Raw genomic sequence first — 12,293 nt, 5'->3', positions numbered from 1 at the left:
TGGTTAAAAGGGAAAATTTTATGCTAGGTATATTTTACCAGGATTTATAAAAAGAACTTAAAGTAAACCAATGAGATAAATCTAAGAAAAATGAGTGGTACAGTGTGGATATACAAGGCAGGATGATGTCTTTTTGCTGTTATTTTCTTTTCATTTTTACCTATTTAAATATTTACTAAGTGCTTATTTAAAATTTATTAGGTAAATCGTATCTAATATAGTCATTCTTAAATCTTAGAGTTACTGTAGATATTTATATCAGTCATAGACCAATTTGAAACAGAAGATGCCAACTACATTTCCCTATAGTTTCTGACTGAAGGAGGGGCATTCTTTATTATCATTTTTGGCCTTTTGTCCCAGTTTAACCTTTGGCATCTCTGATTCATTCAGCAAATACTTATTGTGTGCCTGTTATAATTTTGGGGGCATTGGGAATGTATCAGTGAACAAAACACAAATATTCCTTTCTTAATGGAGCTTACATTCTAATGTTCCTCATCTCCTTATTGTAAAGAAGTTTTGGTTTCCTGAAAATCATTTGTGAATTTTTCAGCAACTTTGATCAAACCCTAGGCATGTAGTGTAACACTCTCCGAAATCAGGAGCTGATGTCCATACTCATTAGTCCTAACGTGTCTTCCTTCTTACAATCTCCCTAAGTTAATATCATTCTCTACAGAACAGATGGTGATTACTATTATTATTAAATGCCTAACGGACATTTTAAGGTAAAGTTCTAGACTTGTAATATAGAACTTACTCGACTGATAGATTATATGTATTTTTTTTTTTTAAATGGCCAATTTACCATACTGTTTTAACTACTTAGAGACTGTCCATGTTACATGTGTATTTGATGCTGTTTCTCTCTCTAATGAACCTTTTCTTTGCCATTTATGTAGTAGAATATGATTTTGGAAAGTTATTTAAGCTGTATATAAAATAGAGGTGATAATATTTCTTGTAAAACAATTAGTGCTTTTCCTTATACTAGTGTTAGTTCTCTTTTTCTTTTCTCTGCTAATCACATTCTAGTTGTTACTTTATAAAAGAGGACCTTATGTTCTGTTGAATCCACACTACTATCCAACAGATTGTTTGTAGTATTAGTGCCATCTATTCCATTCTGGAGCATGCCTCCCACACACTCGTTCTCTGTAGCCCCTAGGATCATTGTCATGTTCTCATACCTACTTGGTTGGAGCCTGTTATCTTAAGCTTCAGTGTTTAAGTATCATTTCCTTTAACCAGAATATCTCTCTTTGTCTGTATTCCCCAGCCCAGTAGTTGTACTTGATTTTTACTGATCAGAAGACATAACCTTGAATAAGCAGTATGAAAAATGATGCAGAGTTACACGCACAAAAGCAGCTGAAAGAGTACCAAAACAATTTTACCAGCAAAAGAAAACAGAAGCTTAGAAAAACAAGAAATGGCTAGAGGAACTATGGCAAAGGTGGAAAAGACATGAATTCTCACCAGTTTTCTCCTTTCATTTGCTATCTTATATTTTCTTTCTGAGTACCTTTCCTGGGGTAAAAACAGTGATGGCTTTCACAGTAATCCAGTTGAGGCTTTACCTAGCCCAGCATTCCCTCCTAGATTTTTCTCTCCAAAGTCCAAGGCCCAACCTTCGTAAGGACAGGGTTGAGAGAGTTAATTGATAGTGCAGGGTCACCAGTCTACCAGCATTCTACCTAAGCTTGCACTTTATTGCACTTTAAAGATTTATGTGTGTAGCTCAAAAGTCAGTCATTTTAAACATCTTTTCCATTTCTTGATCCCCATCTCCTTATGTAATATTTCCTTAACAGGTTTCCTGTCTATAATCTTTTCAGCCTTTTATATACAGCTGCTAGAATATTCCTCAAATACTGTTTCTCGTCATGCCATTCTTTTATTCATGGGGTAATGGGGTAGTGACCCCTGTTGTTATCAAATGAAAATTTCTGTTTGACTTTTAAAGATCTGTTTGATTTCTTCATTAGTAATCACCAAAATATGTTCTAACTGATCTCTAGATCTTCCCCACTTTTCCATTTCTTGATCCCCATCTCCTTATGTAATATTTCCTTAACAGGTTTCCTGTCTATAATCTTTTCAGTCTTTTATATACAGCTGCTAGAATATTCCTCAAATACTGTTTCTCGTCATGCCATTCTTTTATTCATGGGGTAATGGGGTAGTGACCCCTGTTGTTATCAAATGAAAATTTCTGTTTGACTTTTAAAGATCTGTTGCTGCCATGAATATTTTTATAAGTAGTTATAAAATATACTCATTTTTTTAACCTCTATTTTAGCCTCATACAGAGGAGGACAGATTGTGTCTTTGTCTTCATATTCTTCATTGCAACTGATCTAATACATGGCAGATTATCAAAACGTGAGAGACTAGTTGAGAAGTCCTGATTGATCAGTCAGGGTATACTTTAGGACCGAGTTGATTATCCTTTCAGAACAATTTAATTAACTCTGGTGATTCATATTTTTAAGTTAAAGTTGGTTGAAATACTACGTATCCTGAGTGATTTGACATCTGATCACATTGTTCTTTTATTTGGAGAAAATTATGGAAAGATTGTACTTAGATATGTGTTGTTTGTTCTAGGCATTTATGCTGTAAGCTGTACTTAAAGTAATGATCTCATAAGAAATTTTAAAACATCCTAACCTTTGGCCTTTGATTTGTTACAAAAAGCAGTTGACTTTGAAATATTCAGAATATGCAAAGAACATGGTTGTTTTTCCTTAAAATTCAAAAACCTATTTACCTATTTAGTGTGTGTGCGTGTGTGTGTGTGTGTGTTAAAATAGTAAATAAATATTGTTTCACAATTTTTTATTTCAGTTGCTTTTGCCAAGAGTTAGTTACTTGACATTGGTAACTGACAAAGTGAAGAAGCACTTTCAGAAGGTTATGAGACAAGAAGACATTAGTGAGATATGGTTTGAACATGAAGGCACACCACTGAAATGGTGAGTGAATTTTTCTGTATTAATAAGCATATGCTAACCTTAAGAAGGTACAGTGCCCTGAAGCAATTTTTAAAAAGTTCTATAAAGAAAGAAATCACTGGTTGAGCTTATATAATACAGTAAATTTCAAACTGTTGTTAGACTATTTTATTGAAAATATTTCTACCTTCCATTTGGATGCATGGGAGACTGGACAGATTTGTATGTTTTCAATAGATTTTTTTATATGGCATAATATAATGTATTTGCTTACGGGTTAGTTTTTTCCCCCAGATATAATTAAAACCCCTTTATAAATAAGTCACTTTGTGACACTATTCAATTTTCTTTCTATTTCCAAAATCTTTTACATATTTTTATATACACGCGATTCCTTTCAATGGCATCTTTCAAACTGATGGCCACATTTAGTTGATCACTGTACCATAGGCACATCTTATCTAGCCTTGGTTTAGTATTTAAAATACATTGATTTCCTTTTTATGTGAAAAATAATTTTGATATTATATTATTTTTAAGAATTGTATTGAAAATTAATCCTGAATCGGGGTTTATCCATATACAGATGATGTATTTTGTACTTCCTCTATTATTGGGAGTTTTGTTCATTATGCATCCAAAAGTATTTAATGAAACTAGAGAAATTACAGAGAGAATATGAAAAAATGGTTGTAAGTGTTGGAAGTGCTGCCAAATGGATACAGACTGAATCAAAATTTAAATGAAATATGAAGAGTAGAATCTGGGAGTATTAAAATGAATTTTAAAGGAGACGTAAAACGAAGTTAGTAGGTGTTTAATGAGTGCAGCTGAATCCAAGGATTACTTAGAAACAAGGAATGAACTTTTGGAACTCACCTTGTGCTGATGAATGAGTAAATTTTTCATAATGGTTTAGAAATATACAGGATAATATTTAGTATTGTTATGGGTCACTTCTCTGTTCTTTTGAGGTGGTTCTGGGAAGGGATGACAAAGTTCTTTGTAAAATTTTAAATCAAAACAATACTAAGTTTGCTCTGGCCGGTGTGGCTCAGTTGGTTGGAGTGTCTTCCCATGCACCCAAGGGTCATGGGTTCAATTTCTGGTCAGGGCATATACCTGGGTTTTGGGTTTGTTCCCTGGTTTGGGCACGTATGGGAGGCAACTGATCACTCTCCCCACCACCCCATTCCTCTTTCCCTTTTCCCTCTCCCTCCCTCCTCCTCTCTAAAAGCAATGGAAACATCTGCTGGTGAGGATTAAAAAAAAGAAGACAATACGGAGCTTCATGAGCATATATCAGATTCATGACTTGAATAATTATAGACCTCAGACAAGATAGATAAGTTAATTTTTTATGTGTGTTATTTCTCAGAAGAATTGAAGGTTTTGTAATGGGAAAGTGGCTTAAAGAAGTTTAAAAGGAGCAAGAATCAGGAGAGTAGTGGGAAAGGGAGGAGGGGGAAAGATTGTGGGTGAGTATTCTTGACAGACCTATCTATATTGTAGTTGGATAATGTAATTGTATTGATTCATGTGTATTACAGATTATTGTAAGAATCTGTGTGACTGACACCAGGCTTTGCTATTTTTCCATTGTAAAGCAGGGTTTCTCAACAAGGGCCCTATTAACAATTTCACTTGGATAATTCTTTGTTGGGGGGGGGGGCACCCTATACATTGTAGGATTTTTAGCAGCAGCCGTGACCTCTACCCACTAGCACCAGTAAACATTTCCTCTAGTCATGATAATAAGTGTTTTATATGGGATGCAAAACCACCCCCAATTGAAAAACTCTGGAAAAGATAGGAAACCAATTTAGCTTTTATAGTAAATGATTAAGTTACCATCCTTCAGCTGATGTTTTAATCTGTCCTGTGTGGAGGCTATTTTTTTGTTTGATGTGGTTTGTATTCTTTAGGTTTGTATTCTACATATGATATCAATAAATAATGTTTGGACCCATATATCCCTGTTATTCTGGAGTAATATTTTTGGCTTAAATACAGCATGTTCCTACTTTGTCAGTATTTATACCTTTGTCTTTTATTGAAGAGTGAAATTATTTTCCCTTTTAGAGAGCGTATATGAAAGTAATTGTGTTTACAGATCTTTGTTCATTTTAGTTCTGAGGATATGCATGATATCATGTGCATAGTTATGTCTTGCTATAAGCTCATTGTATTTAATGGTTTTGGGTACAACTTTCCTTTAGTATTGTTAGTTACTCCATATATTTAAGGAATGAATAACTACCAGAGGCATGAGTGTAGTAGGCATGTAACTACCAGGACTTCTGAGTTAGGTCTTGATCTTTTCTCTCTCTGCTCCCAACAGTAGCAAGTTTCTCCTTTGTTAAAAGAATTATCTTCCAGGAAATAGGCTATCAGTATCTACCTGGTATTTAGTAGGCCTCATAGGATAGGTTAATCATTGTAGCAGCTACTACTGAAGCTTTGTAGGACTTGGGCTTTTGAGACCATGAAAGTATCTTAAGAGTAGAGGAGCATTTATTTGAGTAGGATGATAGCATCTTTCTTATACTTGATTCTCTGGAGTTTTAAATAAATTCAGTTGAGAGAGGAAATCAAACACCAATTTAGACAATTTATTTTAAAAAAAGAAAGTGTGAATTGATATTCCTTTTCCTATTTGTATTGTTATAATTGTTTAAATATCTGAGTGAGATGCGTAAGCTGGGACTTTTTACCGTAAACAGTAGCTTGTAAGAGATGCTAAGTCAATGTTTGTTCAAGGAATGGATAAATGTAAATTAGTCTCTTTTATTGAGAAAACTGAGGCTAAAATAAATAAAATAACTTGTTCAAATAAGCAAGTAGGGCCAGATTTTGAGAGACTTAGTTCAGGGCTCTTTCCATCACACCTGCTGATACTCTATTTGTCAGTTATTGTTTTCTCCAATTTTGTATTTCTTTCTAATTGCTTATTTAATTTGTCTGTATTAGAGTGGCAGAACATTTAAGAACAGTGTCATACACTTAACGAATACTTAATATATTGTTGATTTGTAGAGAGATTACAAGGAGGTTTTATCTGATTAGTGCTTTAGCCTCTACAGTCCTTTGTCTAACTTTTTCAAATTACCTGGAAAGTAGAAAGTACTGAACTAACTCAAAAGCTCTTTTTTTTTAGAGTGATTTGAGTTGATTAGTCAGCAGAGGGTGCTCTAACATTGCATTTTAAGAAGTGAAGTTTCTTCTTACCATAACTCAAGTATTCAAAATTTGTATTTGTTACTTATATATTAGACCTTTCTGTTGAATGACTAAGTGGATAAAAATGCCATATGTCCTTAGAAATATATTGTTTCTTCATTAGTTCTTGTGTTCTATAAAATATATCTAGTATATCATCATCTGAAGACTCAGTCAGAGGTTTCACTTAAACCTTCAATTTTACCATTGTCATTAAAGTCTGAGGTACTGTTATCTGTCTCTGCAAAAGTGCTCGTTTATCCTAATGAGTGTGTAACATCTTCCTCTCCGTTTTCTTCTCTTTCCTATTATAGGTGGAAAATACAACATTTTGAATTTTTAGCTGTATTAGTGATGGCTAAAAGCAGACTCCAAAGATGGAGTCTGCATCCTTTTTTTAAACTTTATTGAAATATGATGTGATATTTTAAGTGACACAATAAGAAAATGGAAAAGAGGATACATTAATGTATCATCCTTCTAGGCATGCTATTTTTCTTCCAAATTCTTACTATTTTCGTGTTTTTTTAGCATTAGTTGGGAATAATTGCTAAGTAACAAAATAATTCAGAGACTGATGAAATAGCAAAATGTTTCAAGATAGAGGAAAAAACAAGATCACCAGAATCCCATAAGACAGCGTAGATTTATAAAAGGGTCCAGTAGATCCACATGGAAATTACTAGATGAGTAAGTTTTCATCTTTTTTTTTTTTTTTTAAAGTGAGTTTTCTCTGTGGTTTTTGGCAGACCTTTAAGAAAGAATAAAAGTTATGAAGTGTCAAACCTAAATTAAAGCTGCTCAGAAAAGAAATTCAGAACCTAAAATTGAGTCCATTGGATCTTTATGGTATACTGAGGGTTACCTATTTTGTGGCTCTTTGATTTATGCATTCACAGCTATTTGTGTCTGTGCACCTACAGTCATTTTTTTAATATTGAGGGAAAGATAATAATTATGAATCTTTTTATGTTTAACTTGTATTCTGACCCAAATAATAATTATTTATTTTTAAAATTATGCTTGATTTTATATGACATTATTGATTGCTTTACAATAATATTTGATTTCACTTTAGAATTTGCATACAGTTTCATTATAAGTGGCAGAGAATGTGCACAACACTGCATTGCTAGCCATTTTATGGGCTTCTGGTGAATCTATCCAATATGTCAACTGCTTAATTTGCTAAAGGGATTGGAAAGCAATATGCTCTGCTAGCTTAAATAGCCACATTCATTCTTAACTTAGTTATGGACACTTAAGAGGAACATTTTTTTTAAAAAAATGGAAAGGTCCTTTTTGTAAAAAAGTATAAGACATTATGTAGAGCTTGTACAATTTTAAGAATTCAGAGAGAGGGACCAGAATTGAATAAAATCTATAACTTGTCTCTAGTGCAATGTTTTTTTAATTGTTTTTATTTTAGGTTTTGATTGAGGCCAGAGTTTTCTCTGGTTTCAGAATATCCTGAAGCTAACATTTTATTATTTACGTAGTCTAAAATTTCCGACCCTATTCGTTTCAACTTATGAAAGACTTGTAATAGATGCTGACTTTTGATTAAAGAGAAGTTTAAGGGTTACTATTAAGAAATACAACTAATATGAAAAGCTACCCACTGTTTTATTTTACTAGCAGGGCATTCATCTTAAATTTATTCTAAATAAATATATGATCTCTAATGACTGATAACTTTCCACAACTATACTTTATAGACATAAGCAAACATAAGTAGTATTAGCTAATATTTGAATCTTAGTGAGAAAATGTATTGGGTCACTTGTTTTGAGGGAAATAAGGTGTATTTTCAGATTTTTGAGTTCTTAAATCTAGGAGTAATTCGCTAATATATGGGAAACAACAGGACTGTATATAACACCGAATAGTTCTCTTTTGCCTTTGTTGGGATTATTATTTAATTATGATTTACTGATTAAGCTACTTTAGATTCTTTAAAGGGATAATTTAAAAAATAAAGTTTGTCCACTGAAATCAGCAAGGTTTGTATTCTTTTGCGTATTGGTAAATAATTTGCTTCACTTGTGAGTAATGATTATATTAGGAAATGTTCTCTTATTTAGGAAGTCCAAATTTTATTTTTAAAAAATCACTTTAGAATTAGATTACAGAAGAATAGTCATTCTGGAAATTTTTCACATATTATATGAAAAAAGTGGGTTATAACAGTTTGGAAAGGAAAATCCTAATCTATATTTAGATTTGTACACATAAGTAAAAGACTGGAAATTTATATGCTATAATATTAGTAATAATAACCACAAAATAGGTGATTGCATGGTCTTTTAGCTGCTCTTTTCAATTCTAAAATTTTCTAAAATTTTAAGTTGTTTTAAAATCGAAAATATATTTAAAAAAGCTTTATAAAACTGATTGCCCAATATGAATACTGGGGTGATAATTAGGTATTGCAATAGTGTAGCATAACAGTGCTCATGGGTGATAAGAGATGCCTTAGCACAATACCATTATGCAGATTGAGGCTTCCCTGGGGAATGAAATGATTTAGAAGAAAACCACCTGATGCCTGAAAATTATACCATATTAGCACAGGCACGTAAGAGTATAAAATGTCACCTTTCTGTGATATGTGGTTAGAAGTCCCCTGATACTTGACATTAAAACATGCTGGAAATTTATTTTGGAGTTGTAGTTATAACTTTAAATATTTATTCTTTCTTAAAATATACTCTTTCATTTTTAGGCATTATCCAATTGGTTTGCTATTTGATCTTCTTGCATCAAGTTCAGCTCTTCCTTGGAACATCACAGTACATTTTAAGGTATAGTTTAAATAGCATTTCCCATTTGTCCCACTTGTGGTACTTAGTAAGTAGACTTAGAATAGAATTTTTTTTAAAAAATGAAGTTGTTTATTGCTTTCCCCATGGCACTTTTTAATTGCTAAGCTGCCATGAGTGTTTATCTATAAAATACCTTCCAGTTTCTTCCTAACTCTTGGCAGATCTATTTAAACATTTAATGTATAATACCTATTCTTTGTTGGAGCCAAATAAACTTTAAAATTTATAATATTTTGGGATATTTATATTCATTAATTAAAAAAATAAATCTCAAATAGGAAGAACAAAATTCTCATTGTGGATGTGGGCATGGAAGTAGGAAAGGAGAAAACTTAAAACTTGGTAATGCTGTCTGGCCAGTGTCGCTCAGTGGTTGAGCATTGACCCATGCACCAGGAGATGGCTGGTTTGATTCCCAGTCAGGCACATGCCCAGGTTTTGGGCTCGATTGCCAGTAGGGGGCATGCAGGAGGCTTTCTCTCTCTCTCCCTTCCTCTCTCTCTAAAAACAAAACAAAACAAAAATACTGGGTAACTCTAAGGCCTTTTTGGTTGAATTGAGAGAAGGATTAGGAGACAGAAAATAATTGATCTAATTCTGTTTTGAGAAATATTAATTCCCATAGTTTTAAAGAGACCAAGCTAGATTTATAACCTAATTTTGTCTCAGTATTTTATAAAGTGCTGGTCCCTCTTTCCCCCTAACTACCCTGATTTTCCATCTCCTACCCTCTGAGCAATTCCCAAACACCTATGAAGAACTGAACCACCTTCATTATTTGATCACTAGGCATTGATTCTGAACTGGCAATGAACAATGGGAGGGAGGCTTGTTAAGAGTTTGAAAAGTCATTTAGTTATTTGATTTGCTTTCCTATAAGGGACACATTCAAAATCACTGCCCAAAGGAGGCTCACTTATTCTTCCTAAGATGCTTTCCTCCCTGTCTTACTGAAATTGAATTTGTGAGTTATTGGAATTTATTTCTCTGTTGTTTGCACTGATGTCCTTTGCACAGTACCGTGTTACCAAAGGTTTTAGTTAACACGGAACCATACAGAGGACATGGTTCTGATATACCTGAGTTTCACTTTCCATGGTACCGTGCAAAGCAAGGACTGTCTGTGTATATAATAATTAAAATTTAGAATGGTGTAAAGATAAAACTACTCCAAGCATAATAAGAGTAGAGGTCCCATATTTCCTAACAAGTCTTTCCCATTATATTGGAAAATAATTTCAATAATTACCGTGTGTGTGTGTGTGTAATGCACTCTAAAAGACCTTTTATGTTAAAATATATAATGGCTACCATTTATTCATTCATTCAACAAATATTGAGAGTCTGTTATGTGTCAGCCAGACACTGTTCTAGGAGCTTGGGATATATGAGTGAATGATGTAGAGACACTCAGACACTTTATGGTACCTGTCTGGCACTACATATTAAGCCCTCTGTAATTATTGATTGAATGAGCTGATGGGTTGTAATAATGATAGGAAAGGCTTAGAATTGTTAGGATTGGTATAGTGTAATGGTTCTCAAAGGTCACTCTGAACGCATGGAAGTTTCCAAAATCCTGTTAAGGAATTCATGAGGTCAAATCTATTTCTTTAATAATATTAAGATGCTGTTTGTCCTTTCCAGTGTGTTTACATTTGTACTAATCTGCAAAAGTGTTGGTGGGTAAAACTGTTGGTACCTTAGCACAAAGTAAGGCAGTGCACCAAACTACTAGTATTCTTCACCTCCAAACACTGACTATTCTGGCTGAAGCAGTACAAATTATTAATTATTATTGATCTTGACTTTTAAGTATATATCTTTTTAATCTCCTGTGCAATGAAATAGGAAGTACACATAAAACACTTGCTGTATGGAAAATATTGTGGTTGTTCTAAGGAAAAACACTTGTGCCCTTACTTGAGTTGCAAGCTGAGTAAGCCACTTTTTTTCATGAAACACCAATTTTTATTTAAAGGAGTGACTGATAGACGAACTGTGGTTATTTAGACTTGGGCATTTGCCAGACAGTTTCTTGAAAATAAAGAAAGCCTCTCATTGCAAGTAAAACAACTGACAGTGTTTGTTGCCAGTGACAAAATTTGAACTTTTAAGTGAAAGTTAGAATTTTGGAAAACATGTTATCTGCTACCGTGAGCCTTGACAGTTTTATTATTCTTAAAAGAATTTTTTATGAGATTTGCGGTCATTTTAACAAATCCTATTTTTAAGAAATTTTATTATAATGACGTGTCAACATTTGGAGAAGATCTACATTAACTCAGTAAACACATATTTTCCAAATGACCAATGCATGATGTTACAAAATCATGCGCATGTAAAAAGATCCATTCAAAGTGCCAGGTTAGGTTTTTGCAAGGCACTCTTGCCTGTCTTACAGTGCTTGGGAAGGCACTACTTGTATGACTGACCACGCCCATTTTCTGGTGGACAAGTTCTTTTTTGCTAGGCTGAGAGCCACTGTACCTCTCAGGTAATTTACCATATGCCAGCTTTTTCCACTGTGTGTTGGATGACATAGGTGAGGTAGCTTTCCTTGTTCTTGAGTACATTCTATAGTCTTTCTCATGCTTCTGATAGCTGTACTTCCTAGCTCTAAATATTGGTGGGTGTTTTATAGTATCTGTCACATGATATTAGTTATCTATTGCTGTGTGACAGATTACCACACATGGTAACACAGATCTGAGGATGACTGCTTCAAGGAGAATAGTCAAAGATGTCATATATCCCAAGCTCCTAGAACAGTGTTATTAGGTGTTTGATGAGGGCTTAAAACAGTTAAGGACTGAAAGGAATCATTGTTGACCTTGAAGAGAGCAGGGTTAGTGGAACAATAAGGGTAGCAGACAGATTGCATGGATAAGTAAGAGCTGAATGCTGTGTTTCATGGTTAGCTCTGAAGGGGAGAAGAGAGGGCTCTAGCCTGAGGAAGTTGAGGGTGAGGGAAAGGTTTGGTTTTTTGCTTTGGGGGTTGCTTTTATTTTTAAGAACAGCGAAGGAAATGGTAATTACAGAAAAACTGTTAAAGATTATGTTACTAAAAGAGAGGGGAATTATTAATTGAGCTGGATTTCAAAGATACAAAAAAAATGGGATCTAGAAAACAGGATGGAAGATACACCTTAGATTGTACCAGGAAAGGAGATGATTGGTTGCAGGTAAGTTTGCAGATTGGATCTTTGTAAAATTAGGAGATTTAAGAACATCAAGCAAGTTTTAACAAATTTTAGTGCTGATTTTAGCATTGATACAGTTAACTTCT

General features: G+C 33.6%; 1 protein-coding gene across 3 annotated transcripts in view; it reads left to right on the top strand.

Moving 5' to 3' along the window:
- The window catches only part of ATG5 (autophagy related 5), a 97,611-nt gene that overhangs the window by 11,879 nt on the left and 73,439 nt on the right, over positions 1–12,293 (top strand). For all 3 annotated transcript variants that reach the window (XM_016217513.2, XM_016217514.2, XM_016217515.2), the window contains exons 3-4: positions 2,854–2,981; positions 8,905–8,983. In XM_016217513.2, coding sequence (XP_016072999.1) covers positions 2,854–2,981; positions 8,905–8,983 — 207 coding nt within the window. The remainder of the gene's footprint in view (positions 1–2,853; positions 2,982–8,904; positions 8,984–12,293) is intronic.

Source organism: Miniopterus natalensis, chromosome 5 (assembly GCF_054644295.1).
Source record: "Miniopterus natalensis isolate mMinNat1 chromosome 5, mMinNat1.hap1, whole genome shotgun sequence".
In the NCBI taxonomy this organism is placed as follows: Eukaryota; Metazoa; Chordata; class Mammalia; order Chiroptera; family Miniopteridae; genus Miniopterus; species Miniopterus natalensis.
Note: the sequence above shows the minus strand (reverse complement) of the source record. Positions and strands in the feature narration are given on the sequence as shown.